The 18428-nt window shown below is 46.8% G+C and overlaps 1 protein-coding gene across 11 annotated transcripts in view; it reads right to left on the reverse strand.

The window, feature by feature from the left end:
- USP42 (ubiquitin specific peptidase 42) overlaps positions 1 to 18428 on the reverse strand; it is a 56125-nt gene that overhangs the window by 6002 nt on the left and 31695 nt on the right. For all 11 annotated transcript variants that reach the window (XM_031013109.3, XM_031013110.3, XM_055346483.2 and 8 more), the window contains 11 exons: positions 16123 to 16225; positions 15117 to 15184; positions 14334 to 14404; positions 12289 to 12371; positions 11113 to 11224; positions 9653 to 9793; positions 9061 to 9161; positions 7417 to 7570; positions 5007 to 5726; positions 4803 to 4897; positions 111 to 1550 (listed from right to left, as the gene is read on the reverse strand). In XM_031013109.3, the coding sequence (XP_030868969.1) occupies positions 111 to 1550; positions 4803 to 4897; positions 5007 to 5726; positions 7417 to 7570; positions 9061 to 9161; positions 9653 to 9793; positions 11113 to 11224; positions 12289 to 12371; positions 14334 to 14404; positions 15117 to 15184; positions 16123 to 16225 (3088 nt within the window). The remainder of the gene's footprint in view (positions 1 to 110; positions 1551 to 4802; positions 4898 to 5006; positions 5727 to 7416; positions 7571 to 9060; positions 9162 to 9652; positions 9794 to 11112; positions 11225 to 12288; positions 12372 to 14333; positions 14405 to 15116; positions 15185 to 16122; positions 16226 to 18428) is intronic.

Here is an 18428-nt window from a genome sequence, read left to right on the forward strand (position 1 = left end):
ATACAACTGTGGCCTGGCTGGTCACTTGTTTCTGAGTCGGGTGAGAAGCGACAGGCCCCATTGCTGACAGCAGCGCCAGCGCCTCAGGGAGCACAAGGCCCCAGGCTCACCTGGAGTCGCGGTCTCGGTGCTTGTCTTTGGATTTCTTTTTCTTCTTTGATTTTTTGTGCTTCTTCGCTTTAGGCTCTTCTAGAGGATCCTTCTGTTCGCTCCTCCGGGCTTTCTTTTCAACATGACTGTCACTGTTCTCCACACTGTCGTGTCTCCGTTTCCGGGACTTTCCATTTTCGTGTTCGTGAAACCGATCAGAGAGGTTACAGTTGTCTCCGGCTACAAGTGCAGTTCTGTCGTGCGAGAAGCGGTCGGGGTGCGGGGCGAGGGCGTGGGGCGCGCCTGCGCGGGGGCTACTAGGGCGGTGCCGCTCCCTCTCCCGGGCCGGCTCGCAGCCCCTACGGCCCCGGTTGTGGTCCTTGTGCGGCCGCTCGTGCAGCCCGGCCCGCTCGTGCTCGCGGCCGCCGTGGAAGGGCTTCCACTCCCGGGCAGCGTACAGGACGTACCTGTCATGGTAGTACCGGCACCTGTCCCAGCGCAGCCTGTCGGGGTAGAACTTCTCCCGGCCCCAGCCATGCTCGCCCTCGGTGTAGTGGTGTCTGACCCAGTCCGGCTCCGCCCCGCTCCGGTGTCGGGAGTGGTGGTGACTGTACCTGCCCAGACAGCGGCGCTCGCCAGGGCTGAGCCTGTCGCCGTGGCCGGGGTGGTGCTCCGGGGCGTGGCGGTCCTGGCGGTCGCGCTCCCGGGGGCAGGTGCGGCGCCGCCGGTGACGGTGGCCCTCAGTCTTGCTCCTGCTCTCTCTGGCGGGCTCCCCGCTGGACGAGCGCTCTCTCCGGCTGCGGTAGTGGCCTCGGTCCACCTTTCTGAGGCTGCCGATTTTCTCCTTCGCTGGGGAAGGGCCTGGGGCTTTCGGCGCCGTGGCGTCCTCGACCCTCTCGCCGGGGCTAGGCTCAGCGTCCCCTTCCGGGTGACCGGCCGGGGCCACGTCCAGCACAGGAGCTGGCGGCCCCTCTGCGGCCTCGGGTGCGCCCAAGCTCTGGGATGGGTCCTGAGCGTCGCGGGCGTGGTCCCCGCTGGGGTGAACAAGGAGTGGCTGCTCGCAGGGCTCCTCCGACCGCGCAGGCGGAGCCGGACTCAACCCCTCCGGGGCTTCCGCCAACGCCGAGTCCCGCGGGCCCTCCGCGATCATCCCCTTTGCATTCTGGGACAACGGGCTCGCGTCGCCTGTTAAGCTCCCGGGATCACACAGGTCAGGGGGTGCTGTGTCCCCCACGATGTCCTGGCCGGCGCTGGGCGGAGGCTCCTCGGGGGCGGCGGCCATGGCCTCCCAGGCGCCTTCTTTGGTAGCGGGGGTGCCGGGATCGGGGGGCGGCGGAGCCTTCTTGGTGCTGCTGAGGCCGGCGGCCGCATCTGGCTCCTCCAGGGATTCGGCGGCGGAGCTGCCAGGCTGAGGCTCGGCGTCGCGATCCTCGGGAGGGCCCCTCTCTGCTCCAGGTGCACTGCAGCCCCCAAACAAACAAACACGCCAGTTAGTGTGGGCTTGACAGGCTCATGTCATTGCATTACAAGGACAAATACTTCAAAACGTTCATTTGCTATTTCGTCTCTTCTTATTTTATTATTATTATACTTTAAGTTTCAGGCTACATGTGCACAATGTGCAGGTTAGTTACATATGTATACATGTGCCATGCTGGTGTGCTGCACCCATTAACTCGTCATTTAGCAGCTATTTCGTCTCTTTAAATACATCTCGCCGAAGCCCAATATTAGGCTAGGTACTACTATCTCTGGAAACTCCCAATTTTCTCTTTCCCTTATTAAATAAACACAAAATGTTATATCATCAAGCCCAGCTCCTAGCCTATTTTTCAAAACAATAATCCTAGAGTTCTAGGCTCTTCCTGTTTCTGGATATCCCTCTAGTTCTTCCAATTCCTCTATTTTTTTTTGTTTTGTTTTGTTTCATTTTGTTTTGTTTTTTTGAGGGACAGAGTCCCACTCTGTTGCCCAGGCTGGAGGGCAGTGGTGTGATCTCAACTCCCTGCAACCTCCATCTCCTGGGTGCAAGCGATTCTCCTGACCCAGCTTCCCGGGTAGCTGGGATTACAGGTGCCCACCACCACGCCCAGCTGATACTTGTATTTTTAGTAGAGATGGGGTTTCACTATACCTTGGCCAAGCTGGTCTCGAACTCCTGACCTCAGGTGATCCGCCCGCCTCAGCCTCCCAAAGTGCTGGGATTACAGGCGTGAGCCACCGCGCCTGGCCGCAATTCCTCTAGTTCTTCCTAATAACTAAGACTAAAGAAAAAAAGTCCAGTGATGACAGGGCCTCCTCCTTTCCTCTGGACTCCCTTTCTCTGATTTATCTTGGACCCTCAAAGGTAAAGCGGCCACCTCCAAACAAAGCCAGCAGCTCCTCCAATTACTGACAAATTATGAGGAATCAGAAGCTTTAGCAAAACGTTCTGTAATAAATTAACTTTGTCCTTTGATTCCCGCAGAGCTTTCGATATATCCTCAGGGTTAATAATGAAAGCTGCCGTGGCCTGGGCTTGTCTGCACAGCCACCTACCTCACCCTCACGCTACCTGGCCTAGGTAAGGCCAGAGTCCCCTGGCCGAGGGAGCGAGTGTCCAAGCTCGCCTATCCTTAGGTTGGGAATGAGTGTTCCCTGCCCACAGGGTTCGCCCCATTCCGGTTTAATATCTACGCCCTCCTAACAGAGGGCCTCAGTGAGGGTACTCCCACCCGCCGGGGGCCATTCTGGGGTTGCCACAGTGATGGGAGCCCCACCAGCACGAATAGCACCCCCACAGGTGAGTGCCAACGACCGTGCGGGTAAAAACTACGGGTGTGTCACTGGCATGGTTTTCACTGACACTGACGTTTCCACGAAGGCACCTAGTATATAAATCTAGAGTCGCTCATGCTGTGATTTGATCAGAACTTCACCAGAAGTTGTTCGCCATGAGAACATGACTTCCTGATGACGAACCCGCGCCTGGCACCGAGCATGGTGACATCCGGCCGCACTCTGAGCTGTCACTCACAGCCAACCTGTGCAGAGATGCAAGCACCGCCTGCACAGCCTCTCGCCACGGGGCCGTCCTGCCTGCTTCTTTGCGAGGTGAAGCCACTGACACTGCATGACAAATTCCTTTCCTCTTACTCTTGACTAACGTTACATTTACATTCTTGACTAACATTACATGATTTTTTTTAAATTGTGGGGCAGGTTTTATTATCTATAATTTCAGAATCCTTGAAGGGCCTTTACAAAGTACAGTCATGTACCTCATACATACGGTCAAGAACAGACCACACATGATGGCGGTCCATAAGATCACAACATAGCTGAAAACTCCCGTCACTGTAACAGTCCAAGGGCAACGCATGACTCGTGAGTGTGGTGATGCTGGTGTAAACAAACCCACTGCACTGCCAGTCCCATGGAAGTCTAGCACATACGATTAGTACATAATACATGACAATGGCAATAAACGACTCTGCTGGCCGGGCACGGTGGCTCACGTCTGGAATCCCAGCCCTTTGGGAGGCCACAGCGGGTGGATGAGTTGAGGTCAGGAGTTTGAGACCAGCCTGACCAACATGGTAAAACCCTGTCTCTGCTAAAAATACAAAAAAAAAAATTAGCTGGGTGGGGTGGCGCATGCCTGTGGTCCCAGCTACTCAGGAGGCTGAGTCAGGAGAATTGCTTGAACCCGGGAGGCGGAGGCTGCAGTGAGCTGAGATCGCACCACTGTACTCCAGCCTGGTGACACAGCGAGACTCCGTCTCAAACAAACAAACAAAAAAAGAAGTTATTTTTGTACAGCTGTATGTTTGTGTTTTAAGCTAAGTGTTATTACAAAAGAGTCAAACAGTTTAAAATTAAAAGTTTATAAAGTAAAAAAGTTACAGTAAGCTAAGGTGTGTTTACTATTGAAGAAATCAATTTTTTTTAACAAATTGAGTGTAGCCGAAGTGTGCAGTGTTTCCAGAGTGTACAGTAGTGTACTGTCCCAGGCCTCCACATTCACTCAGCACTCACTCACTGGCTCACCCAGAGCACCCTCCAGTCCTGCCAGCTCCATTCATGGTAAGTGCCCTGTGCAAGTGTGCCAGTTTTCCTCTTATACCATATTTTTACTGTCCCTTTTCTATGTTTAGATACACAAATACCACTGTGTTACAGCTGCCTACGGGATCCAGTGCCGTCACAGGCTGTGCAGGCTTGTGGCCTAGGAGCCGCAGGCCACACCGTCTAGGTCTGTGTGACACACTGTGGTGCTGGCATGACAACCACATCCCCAAACGATGCATTTCTCAGAACGCATCCCTGTTGTGAACGGACGGATGACTGTATGTGCTTCTTCGCAGGACTGAGAGCCCTGGCCTAGACCCTCAGCACACCCTCACATCATCATTTCTCATGAGAAAGATGAAATGAGATGGCACTTGAAGGCGCGCCAGTAACACCGCTAACCAGAGAGAGGTGGCCACGCAGGAGGAGAAATAGCATGGTGAGTACATCAAGTTTCCGTGGACTCAGTCCTGTATGCCACATTTTTTCTTTACTCTTCTAAAAGGCAAGTTAATAAATCCTATACACTATAATTCAAATCATTCTAGGATTCAAAATGTTCACTATAAAATTTCTACAGCATTCAAATAACTGACACATCTGGAGGCTACTGGATTTCCTACTATGCTGCCACACGTGCCTCAGATGTACTCTTACGTTACCTCATTTCATCCGTCGAGCCTTTCAGTTTGTTGCTAAGCCTGAAGGTCTCTAAGATTTTGTCTTCTGGGAGACACGGCAAAGGAGCAGGCATCAACTGCAACAAAAACAAAAATATTTCAGCTTCAGTCGCCAGCTCCATGCCTCCTGAAATCCAGCCAAGGGAACCGCCACGAACGAGGCTGAAGACCCTGACGTGCACTCACCTTTCCAGGAAGACCGTTTGCCTTAGCAAAGGGATTTTCTGAGTGCAGGGCAGGCTGGCCTTGGCAGCTGGCACCATCAGGCGGCAGGCCATTTTCTTTCGGGTCACTGTCGCTGTCTGCACTATTAGCACCGTTTAGGGTCATGGGTTCTTGGAGCTCGTGCAGAGTGGCCTCCTCATCTTCGGCATCTTGGCCGGGAGAGTGGGAGCTCACAATCGTACCAATCCCATTCTCCTTGCCCAGCCCCTTCGACTCCTCGTCAGAGTCCTCAGAGGACTCGGCGCCATAGGGCACCAGCACGCTAGAGTTCAGCTTGGATTTGCCATTCATCACGGGCTGGGAGCAGGATTCACTGCGGGGGATCGGTTTTGTTACTTTACTAGAAACTGACATCGTAGATGCGTTCGAGGTAGACTGTACTGCAGAATTGGTAATGGTAGAAGAGGGAACGGGCTTGGTAGCGTTCTCCAAAGAATTGCTATGAAGGTTAGGCTGAGACTGACACTGGCGAACAGGCAACTTGTTGTGAATACTGATTGTAATTTTTTGTTTCTTAGGATGTTCTGGGATCACTGAGGACCTATTAACTGACCAGTTTTGGACAGAAGCTGAAGCATTAACAGGACTAGCCCTGTTGACACTGGAATTCCCATTAGGACTCGACATGGAACTGCTTGGCGTGTCTTTCAATGGTCCAGTCCCATTTAAGTGAGCTGGATTCTGGAAGTAAGCAGAGCGCACCTGGTCAGAGCTCCAGAAACATGGTCACACAAACAGAACACATTTTGGCTGATGGGTCCTTCCCATTTTGCTTTTTTTTTTTTTCAGGACTAACAAGTTTCATACACCTGGAAATGTTCTGTTTTTCTCAATCCCTCCTACCCGCGCATACTTTCCACAGGCCCTAGTTTTCTGGCAATAAATCAACAAACAGGACATACATGTTTCACAGAATACAATCCTCAGACCAAACTCGTTCTGTCCCAGATCTGATCGAAATCAGCAGGACCTGTGGCATGGAGTCACACACTTGCTACCTGGTTGGGTTTCCTGGGAGCTTGCCGCTGCAGAGTGCCAGGAAGGAGGAATCACCCTGACCTCGGAGTAAAGGAGACGGTCACGTGGGCGGAGAGTAGGGGCTGCTTCACCCGCCACTCACTCAGCCATGACCCCACCACTGCCCCACAACGTCTCCACATTCTCCTCACGCAGTGAGACTCGCTGCAGGCTCCCCCCCTGGCTGCTGCACCCCCGTGGAGGCGCAGGCGTGAAAGTCAGTTAACAGATCACGTGTGGCCTTCCCAGCGCCTCCTCACATACCTGAATTAGCTGCCATCCTAACACTGGAAAGCTTCATGGTAAAAACAAAAACAGTCTTTGGAAAAGCAATGCCAACCACCCCTTCCTACAGGGCACATGCCCTCCTGTTTGCCAGAGTCCTGATGTCACTCTGGAGCAGAGCCCAATAGGGGAGCCCGCTGGGCATTTGATGTGTGACTCTGTTATACCTCAAATACTGCCTGATGTCCATAAAATAAAGCATGCAGCTAGACCGTGTGTGTGATCATCCAAAACAAACTCAAGCCGAAAAGCTGTGAAGATGCCACAGCTCAGATGAGGCCCCCACTCTAGAATCCTGTGTTCCTTGTGACACTAGCTCACTACTGTTCGCCCCGACAGGACCAACAGGGAGTAAAATCAAACCCAGGGGGAGAGCAGACAGAAACACCACACCCCTGAAACGACTAAATGGACCTAACAAACGTGTTCTTGTAAACAGATCGCTTTCCTGCAATCCAACAGGAATTAAGAATCTCCAAGTGTTTAACCCTTTGAGCAGAATGGAAGTCCAGAGGGGACCTAAAATTTAAAGGTGCTGACACCCAGGCTTTCCTCTTTCCTCCCCATTGGTGAGGTTTGCTGTATATTTTGGGGTTTTTGGGTTTTTGGGGGGTTATTTTGGAGACGGGGTCTCACTCTGTTGCCCAGGCTGGAGTGCAGTGGTGCAATCTCAGCTCACTGCAACCTCTGCCTCCTGGGCTCAAGTGATCCTCCTGCCTCAGTGTGGTCACTGAGCAGCTGGGACCACAGCACACACCACCATACCCGGCTGATTTTTGTATTTTTTGTGGAGACGGGGTTTCACCCTGTTACCCAGGGTAGTCTCAAACTACTGAGCTCAAGTGATCCACCTGTCTCGGCCTCCCAAAGTGCTGGGATTACAAGCTTGAGCTACTGCGCTCAGCCATTTTCTGTATATTTGAAATACTGTATAAGAGGGTTTGATTAAACTGTGAGAAGAAATTCAGATGTATTTGAGGACACAGCAACCACTACAATTCAACTTGAGAGCCTGAAGTTACATTTTAAAAATTAACATAAAAATGTTCTTCTCCCTAAGGACTGTTACCTTTATCATGTGAGAGGGAAGCTGTGGTCCGATAAAGCCTGGCGCAGCCTGTTTGTTGGTGACAACCCGCTGACTGATGACGGGGCGGGGAGAGGACTGGCCGGGGCTATGGGTGGGATGAGTAAGTTCACCTCCATTTTTCACATCATGGGACCTGGAGACAAGGAGAGGGATACTTAGGGTGACACAGGACACCTCCTTAGGAGAGATTCATTTACAAAGTCAACAGCATTTAACCCCTCAGGCAGAAACCTGATGAAAAAAATAGCATGTTTATGCTACACAGTATGGAGCTATACACATCCCCTCCTTCAGGCTAATGTCAGGCACTCAGATCAGGAGACAACAAGGATAACTGGGTAAATGATGTTCTTTAAACTGTGTTTTCTGAAGATGCTGTTTCATCTGAAAGGTATTTCTCTTCTGTTTATTTATATTTTCCTTTTTTTGAAACAGGGTCTTGCTGCGTCGCCCAGGCTGGACTGCAGAGGAACAGCCATTGCTCACTATGGCCTTGCCCTCCTGCCTCAGCCTCCTGAGTAGCTGGGACCACAGACATGCACCACCACGCCTGGCTCATTGTTTTATTTTCTGTAGAAATGGGGTCTCGCTTTGTTGCCCAGGCTTACTTATATTTTTCTAATTATAAATATATGCCACTGTGGAAAATCTAGCGTCCAAAGTTAGAAACAAAATCCTACCCCTCAACTTGGCATGAGGCCTCCTCTGATCATCATCTGTGCTTCAGCCCAACTGCCGAAATCCAATGCCAGTGTTTAATATTTCAATGTGCAGACATGAGCATTCTGCCAGTTGGACATTTGAGAATATTCTTAATTTTCAGCTATCAAACATTTTTTCCAAAAATGGAGCGAGTGAGTGAGTGAAAAGTGTATGCAGCCACAACAGGACAGAGCTGGGTGTGGATGCTGGCCTTGGCCTGGAAGGCGACTGACCTGTGCTCCAGGTTGGGAGGTGCTGGCTGTGACCACGCCAGGTGCTCAGAGGTCCCTTCCTGAGGTCTCCACTCATTGTCCTGTGGCTCCTGGCCCACTCCATTGCTGCCCGCAGCAGAAGCCCACCCTCGTCAGCTACCACCTCTCCCTGCAGCTGCACCTTCAGTGCTCATGGCCACAGAGTGCGATGCGGAGCAAACTCATCATCCCGCTCAGACACTACCTTTCTTACTCTCCAGGCACATGGCAGAGTTGATGGTTTTTGGTTTTTTTTGAGACAGTCTTGCTCTGTCACTCAGGCTGGAATGCAGTGGCTCAATCATGGCTTACTGCAGCCTCGGCCTCCCCAGGCTCAGGTAATCCTCCCACCTCAACTTTCGGAGCAGATAAGACCACAGGCCCACAACACCACACCTGGCTAATTTTTTCGTATTTTGTAGAGATGTGGTCTCACTATGTTGCCCAGGCTGGTTGGTCTCGAACTCCTGGGCTCAAGTGATCCTTCCATCTTGGCCGCCCAAAGTGCTAGGATTACAGGTGTGAGGCACCATGCCCAGGCTAGAGTTGATCTTTAAGCTGCTGGGTTTTTTTTTTTTTTTAAAACACTGAATATTGAATTCAAATATGTTGATAAGACAAGAAGAAATGACATACCAGAAAATCTGGCAATTTGTTTTCATGACAATACCTGATATAAAAGAGCACATAGGCTTGTTGGCTGAGTACCGATCTAATATCACTGGTAGATACAATGGAGTCATTCATTTGATACCAGAGGCCATTGCTAGCCTATAAATGAGAGCCAATAAAAGAGAGAGATTAGATTTAATTAAACATGGAACATAGTCAAGAGAAATATTTTTTTCTTTTTTTTTGAGATGGAGTCTCACTCTGTCACCCAGGCTGGAGTGTAGTGGCGTGATCTTGCAATCTCCACCTCCTGGGTTCAAGCGATTCTCCTGCCTCAGCCTCTGGAGCAGCTGGGATTACTGGCAGGCGCCACCACACGCAGATAATTTTTGTATTTTTAATACAGGTGGGGTTTCACCCTGTTGGCTAGGTTGGTCTCGAACTCCTGACCTCAAGTGATCCCCCAGCCTCAGTCTCCCAAAGTGTAGGGATTACAGGAGTAAGCCACTGCGCCCGGCCAAGAGAAATATTTTTACAACGGGTATTCACATTTTAACTGTAAAAGTTCCACCTCTCCCTACCCCAAGAATGCTACTGCTGTCTTAGAGCATGTATGTAACTATAGTTAACAGCAAATCTGCACAGCTTACTTTTATGTAGCAGAAGTAATGGCCAGCATGGCAATTAAAACCAGTGTGGACCAGCACTGCATATAAGACGTAGACAATTGGCTCTCCGTTGGGTTGAGACATATATGGCCGAATATCAAGATACTCAGGGTATTTCACATCCTAGACAGAAATGGAAAAAGGAGAAACATGTCCGAGGGCACAGATCATTCCACATATTCAAGTAGAGGGTACTTAGAGCTTCCTAGGAGGGGAGACCCACAGAACACCTGAGCCCTGTGATATTCTAGCAAAAACCTAACGCATTTAAAAAACCTAGTGCATTTAGCCATCTTTTTTTTTTTTGAGATGGCGTGCCACTCCATCACCCAGGCTGGAGTGCAGTGACACGATCTTGGCTCACTGGAAGCTCCGCCTCCCGGGTTCAAGTGATTCTTCTGCCTCAGCCTCCCGAGTAGCTGGGATTACAGGTGCACCACCACGCCCAGCTAATTTTTGTATTTTTAGTAGAGACAGGGGTTTCAGCACCTTGGCTAGGCTGGTCTTGAATGCCTGACCTCATGATCCACCCAGCTTGGCCTCCCAAAGTGCTAGAATTACAGGCATGAGCCACTACGTCTGGCCTAGCCACCTTTCAAAGGGCATGGTTAACCGGGAGGATAGCTGAATCTAAGTGTATTTAAGGCCATCCTGCTGCATTTATTATTTTCTTTTAACAAGTCAGGATCTGTATTAAGTGAATTCTTCAAACCCATCAAAGGACAGAGTAACAAAATGACAACTCTGAACATAATTTTTTTTTTTTTTTGAGACAGAATCTGACTCTGTTGCCCAGGCTGGAGTGCAGTGGCACAATCTCGGCTCACTGCAGCCTCTGCCTCCTAGGTTCAAGCGATTCTCCTGCCTCAGCCTCCCGAGTAGCTAGGATTACAAGTGCCTGCCACCACACCCAGCTAATTTTAGTATTTTTAGTAGAAACAGGGCTTTGCCACGTTCGCCAGAGTGGTCTCAAACTCCCGGCTTGAAGTGATATGCCCAACTAGGCCTTCTAAAGTGCTGGGATTACGGGCGTGAGCCACCACACTCGGCCGATTATTTAATTTTAATAATTCAGGAATGGATCGTTTATTTCTCTTGCACACCATTTAGTTTTTGACCACTTTCAATCTTCAGAAAGTGGGAAGAAAATGGGAAAATTCAGTGTACTACCAATCAGAAAACAAACAAACAAGACAAAATGAACTTTGGTGAAAACTGGCAAAGTCTAGCAGGAAGTCCTCTTTGGATTTCAGATTATACAGGCTCTCCCTGTATCCCCTCATAACCATGGGTACCAACAAAACAGACAACGAAGCCCAAATGTAGGTAATAGTTAGCAATTTTGTCATGAGAAAGTCGAGTCCTTAATCCTTAATAGCTACAAACACGTTAAGCCTTGAAAGGCTCGACATAAAAGATGATTAATGACATCATCCACATACCTTAGCAATTTTTCCACCAGTAAAATTTGCAAAACGTTTCAGAGAAAGTGTAAGAACATTAGAGGATCTATGGATAGTGAACCTCTTTGAAGCTGGAACCATCTTTTTACACCTTGAAATAAACAGAAACAAAAGTATAAGAAGATGAATATATACACACAATTTTTGGTATTTTGGTCTTTCTTGTTACTATTCTCAAACATTCCACATTAAGGTTCCAAAAAGGACACTGGATGAGAACCACCAGCCTTCAACCAACAGTGAAAATATTAACATTAAAAATACAGGGGGAAACTGCTTAATTAGCATGAAAGGCAAGGAAGTTAGGACAATTCTGAAAAACCAAGCCACGCAAGCCACCAATAATGTTAAAATTAGGTTAACACAACTTCCTCTCAATTCAAAAGAAACTGAAAAACGAACATGTTCAGACTGGTGTAATTATGTGAAAATATGTCTTAAACTCATCTAACTTAATAATTATTATTATATGAAAAGAAAGCCCTAACCAGAAACAAAAGGAATAAAAATAAATATTAGAAATGTCTGTGGAATTTAAAACAAAGGCAAAATCCCTCTGGTCTTGAAGATTTGACAATAAAAAAATTACTTCTATTACCTGACCACAAAGTGGAAATCTACTTAAAAACATACAAAAGAGCTTTCTTAAAATAGGCACTCTTGACTTCATGGGGAAACATATTAATGAATGATCAAAATTAGAGTTTTTCAGCAAACGCTATCCCAAACCCTGGAAACCCACCCTAAGAGAGAAGGAGCCTCGCTATCCCAGAAAAAACTGACTCCCCACCCGACGGCAGCCCTCTTATCATAAGAAAGTCAATGAAAATGCTATTTGGCAGACAGTGGGTGCCCAGCCACACCTGAAGCAGCACTACCATGGGGTGCAAAGACAATTTTACCTCTCTCCTCCCACCAAATCTGCCCAATAATGTCATGCCCCAGGCTTTCACAGGTACAGAGCTGCGCATCTTGCAGAAATGCACACATCAAGACACTCCAGGCTCTCGCCTTTGGACGACAGGGACCCAGTGTCTTCCCAGAGGGTATAAGAAACTCAAGCAACCAAGACACACCAAACTCTCTCAAACCAAGCCTGCCGGCCATCCCCACTGGAGAAGCCGGCATCAAGAACCAAGTCACCACCCAACGTACTTGCTGCACTTGTACGAGTTTTCTCCATCAAGCTGTTCCGGCTTCACAAACTGCTCCAATGCCTTGTTAACACTCTGAGCAGCCTGGGAAGAGAAGAGGCACAAACACCACATCACCGCACACCGTCACTTGTGTTTGGGTCTTGCCCTGCCACCCAGGCTGGAGTGCAATGGCACAATCACAACTCACTGCAGCCTCGACCTCCTGGGCTCAAGCAATCCTCTCACCTCAGCCTCCCGAGCAGCTAAGACCACAGGCACGGCCACCATGCCCAGCTAAATTTTTCATTTTTTTGTAGAGACAGGGGTCTCACTATATTCCCCCAGGCTGGTCTCAAACTCCTAGGCTCAAGCGATCCTCCCACCTCGACCTCCCAAACTGTTAGGATTACAGGTATGAGCTGTCATGCCCAGCCGTGCCCCTTATTTTTTAAAAGAAAGAACAGAAGACTCAAAGATATAAAAGCAAATGAAAATTTTTATGTAAAAAGAAAATTTTCCGGGCGGGCGCGGTGGCTCACGCCTGTAATCCCAGCACGTTGGGAGGCCAAGGCAGGCAGATCATGAGGTCAGGAGATCCAGACCATCCTGGCTAACATGGTAAAACCCCGTCTCTACTAAAAATACAAAAAATTAGCAGGGCACAGTGGCACGCGCCTATAGTCCCAGCTACTTGGGAGGCTGAGGCAGAAGAATCGCCTGAACCCAGGAGGTGGAGGTTGCAGTGAGCCGAGATCGAGCCACTGCACTCTAGCCTGGGTGACAGAGCAGGACTCCATCTCAAAAAAAAAAAAAAGAAAAAAAATTTTCATTTAGTAGTATGATGTTCACTTTTATAAATCTACATACCAAATTATATCCTCTCCCATTTAAAAATGAGCAGAATTAAAGTGAACAAAAATATAGAGGATGCTCACTGCAGCAATACATAAAACTGGAAGCAAACCAAATATCCACCAGCAAGGAATTCGGCATAGGAATTACAGTCTATCCATTCACTGCACCACACACTGCCCAGAGAGCATGCTCACACAGAAAGGTCTCAACAGAATTACATGAAACAGTGAGTGGCCAGACAGACATCAGACACAATCCCATTTATATAAAAAGTGAACAATACGTTCTGGAGCAGTACATATCAAACTGTTAAAAACAATGCATTCAAAAGGATAGGATTTTACATATATCTGCAACGTTACTCATTTTTATCATAAGCATGTATTACATCTGTAATCAGAAAAATGCAAGCTCAAAAACAACAAAAAAATTAGGAATTCAGAAAATGCAAGAGGCAGGCTGGGCACAGTCGCTGTAGTCCCAGCTACTAGGGAGGCTGAGACAGGAGAAATGCTTGAACCCTGGAGGCGGAGGTTGCAGTGAGCTGATATTGCGCCACTGCACTCCAGCCTGGGCAATGGAGCAAGACTCCATCTCAAAAAATAATAATAATAATAACCATCTGTACTTGGCTAATATAGAAAATCTAGTTTTATTAAGATATTAAATGAAAATTCAGGCTGGGCACGGTGGCTCACGCCTGTAATCCCAGCACTTTGGGAGGTGGGCAGATCACAAGGTCAAGAGTTCAAGACCATCCTGGCCAATAGGTGAAACCCCATCTCTACTAAAAATACAAAAATTAGCTGGGCATGGTGGCACATGCACCTATAGTCCCACCTGCTCGGGAGGCTGAGGCAGAAGAATTGCTTGAACTCGGGAGGCAGAGGTTGCAGTGAGCCGAGATCACGCCACTGCATGCCAGCATGCCAGCCTGGGTGACAGAGTGCAATTCCATCTCAAAAAAAAAAAAAAAAAAAAAAAAAAAGAAAGAAAGAAAAAGAAAATTCAAAGAGTAATAAAAAAACTTTTAAAAGCTTTTCTATGATGCTTACTACAAAGCTTGAATAATCCCTCCAAATGAAATCTTAGCATATTGAATTTTTCAATTTATATTCTCTAACAAGTAGTCTAAATTATAAATGAACTATAGTGACATAAAATGACTTATTTTAAAAATGTAATTACTCCCATAATTATGAAATTTACCTTTATCTCCAATGTTATATCAAGATATGGATCAAAAGTATCTGAAACACCCTTGCAATTTAAACATTTGACTGAAATAAAAATAAAATGCAAAAGATGAGCAAAGTATAATCATTACAGCAACATCAACTACTGAAATGACAAAATACAATTTTGAAATTTAAAATTTTTTAACTGTAATTTTTCTATCAATTGAACAAAAAAAGTTTTAAATTAATATTACTCATAATATGGGTGAAAAGTGTAATGAATTTGGCCCCTCATATACTATTGATTAGAATCAAAACTGGTATAACCTCTTAGAAGACAACCTGACAGAATTAAAATTTACAATACACACTCCCTGTGATCCAGAAATTCTAAGAATTCATCCTACATATACATTTTTACCCAGACATAAAGCATGTGTGCACGGATGCTCCATGAACAACAACAAAACACGAACAACCTAAATCCCATCGATAGGGGACTAAAATAAACGGAACACTACTCCAACTGTCAAAGGCTGTTAGGCCTGTGTGCTGAAATGTAAAAGACTGCTAATACGAAGAGACAAATGGAAGCAGTGCACACAGTATGCTCCCAGTTTATTCATGCACAGGAAACTACCAGGAGGATTTACTACAACCTGGCACCGAGGTTGCCTTTGGGTAAAAGGAATGAGAATCTGGGCTGGAGAGAAGCACTTTTCCTTCCCTCCTAGTAGGACTAACCCTGTCCTACTATTACCATCTTTTAACCACATGTGTGTATCATTTTATCAACTTACAAGCAAAAGCTTACCTCTAGATCTTAGGTATCCTCCAAATATCTGACAAACAAGAGTGGTGGCCTGGGTGTGTCTGTCTAATCTGAAAAACGTTGAACAGTGACATGAGAGAAGAGCTCTGCAAAAACTCCAGATGCTGTGACCAGATTTCAAACACATGGGAGCTCACAAAAGATCAAGAATTCAAACAGGACAGCCATGGAAAATAAAAGGATGGCACGTGTGGCAGCCCAAGAGCATCCCTGCCTGGCCAGAACACAGGGAGGTCTGGGAGTGGCGGGAGGAGACGCAGAGCTGTGGGAGCTGTGTCTGTCAGGAAGGGACTCGGGAAGCAAGGCAGGAGTCTGGTCCTGAAGCAGGAAGATGGCAGCCTCCGGGCACTGCGGCCTGTGTGGGAGGAAAGGGAGCGGAGGCGGAAAAGGCAGAGAGTCTTTCTCTGACCCAAGTATGTCACCACCCGGCCAACGAAGGCCTAGACAGGGCGGTGCCAGGGCAGGGAGAATGCAGAGGGAGATCTACCAGGTGTGCTCAGACAGCACCAAGCGGCTTGGGATGCATTATCTAACTGTCCCCTCGTTCTTCCTCTTGAGTCTGCATTTAGATTTTAAGGAACTAGCTACAGGAATCAGTAACTGATTGGGGTGGGGGTTCAGGAAATAAACACAGGCTGGAGGGCAGCAGAGAAAAGAAAACGTCAGGCACAACTAGAAAGGAGAAGCAGCTAGTTTGAGATCTGCAGATGTCTGCTGATAATCAGAAATTAAATAGCTGCAAGATCAATGTTTATTTCCTGACATCTATGATTGAGCCAACTCAAACTGTTACGTAAGACACACGTGTAAATTTCAACCATTTTAAAATAATGCACATCACCTAAGGAAGAGGCAGAGCAAAGCCAAAAGGTAAAGTGAACATAGTTCTGTGTGCTTCCAACAAAAAAGGTGAAAATGAATTCTTATAAGAATAAATTACAACCAGAGATCCCCAATGAAGACATGGCTGGCGCTCTGTTGTACTTACTTATTGCTGCCATTCAAGCATGCTTTCTGCATAGCATCAACAGTGTATTGAAGGAATTCATGGGCATCTTCTTGGTTTCCAAAACGGAAGTGCCTAGCTATACCTGTAAAATTTTGGTAAAGACAAGGCTTTATCATTACACATAATAAGCCTAAGTTGTACCCCCCAAAATATATCTTATAATAATATGTTGGTTGGAAAACTCCCAAATACTTAATGAGGAAATAGCACTAACATAAGCCACTAATATAAGCTATAAGCAGGATCAGGCCCTTTAGACCAGAATCCCCAACCGTTTCGGCACCAGGGACTGGTTTCATGGAAGACCATTTTTCCACAGACCAGAAGAGGGGGTTAGGATGAAATTGTTCCAGCTCAGATCATCAGGCATGAGATTCTCCTAAGGAGCATGGAACCTGGATCCCATGCACACACAGTTCACAATAGGGTTGGCGCTGCTATGAGAATCTAATGCTGCCATTGATCTGACAGGAGGCGGAGCTCAGGTGGGGATGCTCACCTGCTGCTCACCTCCTGCTGTGCAGCCCAGTTCCTAACAGGCCACATTGGGTACCAGTCTACGGCCCAGGGGTTAGGGACCCCCGCTTTACACCATTAAAAGTCCACAGCAGCTAGAGTTTCTGAGAGTCTAGAGAGTAGCTACAGAGTGACTCATGTTTCTAGCAAGTTAATAAAGTTACACTTGAATAAACTGGCTGTTTTGTCTCAAGTTTGTCCAAAATGCTATGCTGGTGATTTTAAATTGGTGCTACGTCTCTATAATACAGAATCCATTCAAAATATAAATCTCCCAACCTATCTAATTCTATCCCAATGACCTACAGAAGAAATTATATTTGCAGGTGCACAGACACATTTCAGTCCTGTTTCTAATTGATTAAACAGCTAAAAGACCAAATTATTTTTTAAATTACAATAAAAAATTAACACAAAAGTATAAGCAATATCACACTAAAACATATATACTGAATTTTACATGTGTATGAATGTATAAAAATGTTCTAGCTTAAATCATATGAAACTGCCAACACTCCACCAGTTTAGACCTACAAACGTGACAACTTCATGACTGAACCATGTGTGTATCAGTGGATACACACACACACAGAGCAATGACATTTTCTTAAAAGACTAGGTTTAAAAATGTTAGTCATGTCTGCTATATAAATATGTATAAAAATAAATATATGTGGTCGGGTGCGGTGGCTCACGCCTGTAATCCCAGCACTTTGGGAGGCAGAGGCGGGTGGATCATGAGGTCAGGATATCGAGACCATCCTGGCTAACATGGTGAAACCCCATCTCTACTAAAAATACAAAAATTAGCCAGGGGTAGTGGCAGGCACCTGTAGTCCCAGCTACTCAGGAGGCTGACGCAGGAGAAATCGCTGGAATCCGAGAGGCGGAGGTTGCAGTGAGCCAAGAACGCACCACTGCACTCCAGCCTAGGCGACAGAGTGAGACTCCATCTCAAAAATAGATGAATAAAAACAAATAAATACATGTATAAATAGCCAGGCATGGTGGCTCACGTCTGTAATCTCTGTACTTTGGGAGGCCAAGACGGGTGGATCACCTGAGGTCAGGAGTTCAAGACCAGCCTGGCCAACATGGTGAAACCCCGTCTCTACTAAAACTACAAAATTAGCCAGGTGTGGTGGTGCACGTCTGTAATCCCAGCTACTTGGGAGGCTGAGGCAGAAAAATCACTTGAACCTGAGAGGCAGAGGTTGTAGTGAGCCAAGATCGCGCCACTGCACTCCAGGCTTGGGGACAGAGCAAGACTCCATCTCGAATGAATGAATGAATGAATGAATGAATGAATGAATGAATGCATGCATGCATGTATAAACAATCCAAACCTGCCTGGCTAAATTTTGCCAGGCTTCAACAATATTTCAAAGGTTTTTGGCTTGTCTGTTGTGGTCTATCAATAATGCCAAGGGCCAATATAAGACCTCTTTAATCTTCAGTGGCTTTCTAGGCAAAAAGATTACAGTTTGTTACTGTATAATTACACATCCCTATAATTACCCAGTTAGATGCCAGATTAAGAGTTATAGTTTTGTTTGTATGCATTTTTTATTCCAACTCAATTAACATGATGCAAAAGTTTACTGCAAAAACACACAGAAAGTATGTAAGAAAATTTCATGCACTTACCCATTTAAAATTCAAAAATTAAATAGAAAAAAGTAAAATTTATCCACCAATTTGCTAAGCTCTGAGTATATATTCTTTTAAGACTGTAATTAAGTTGGGCACAGTGGTGCACATCTGTAATC

The sequence above is a fragment of the Gorilla gorilla genome, chromosome 6 (assembly GCF_029281585.2).
Source record: "Gorilla gorilla gorilla isolate KB3781 chromosome 6, NHGRI_mGorGor1-v2.1_pri, whole genome shotgun sequence".
NCBI classification, from domain to species: domain Eukaryota; kingdom Metazoa; phylum Chordata; class Mammalia; order Primates; family Hominidae; genus Gorilla; species Gorilla gorilla.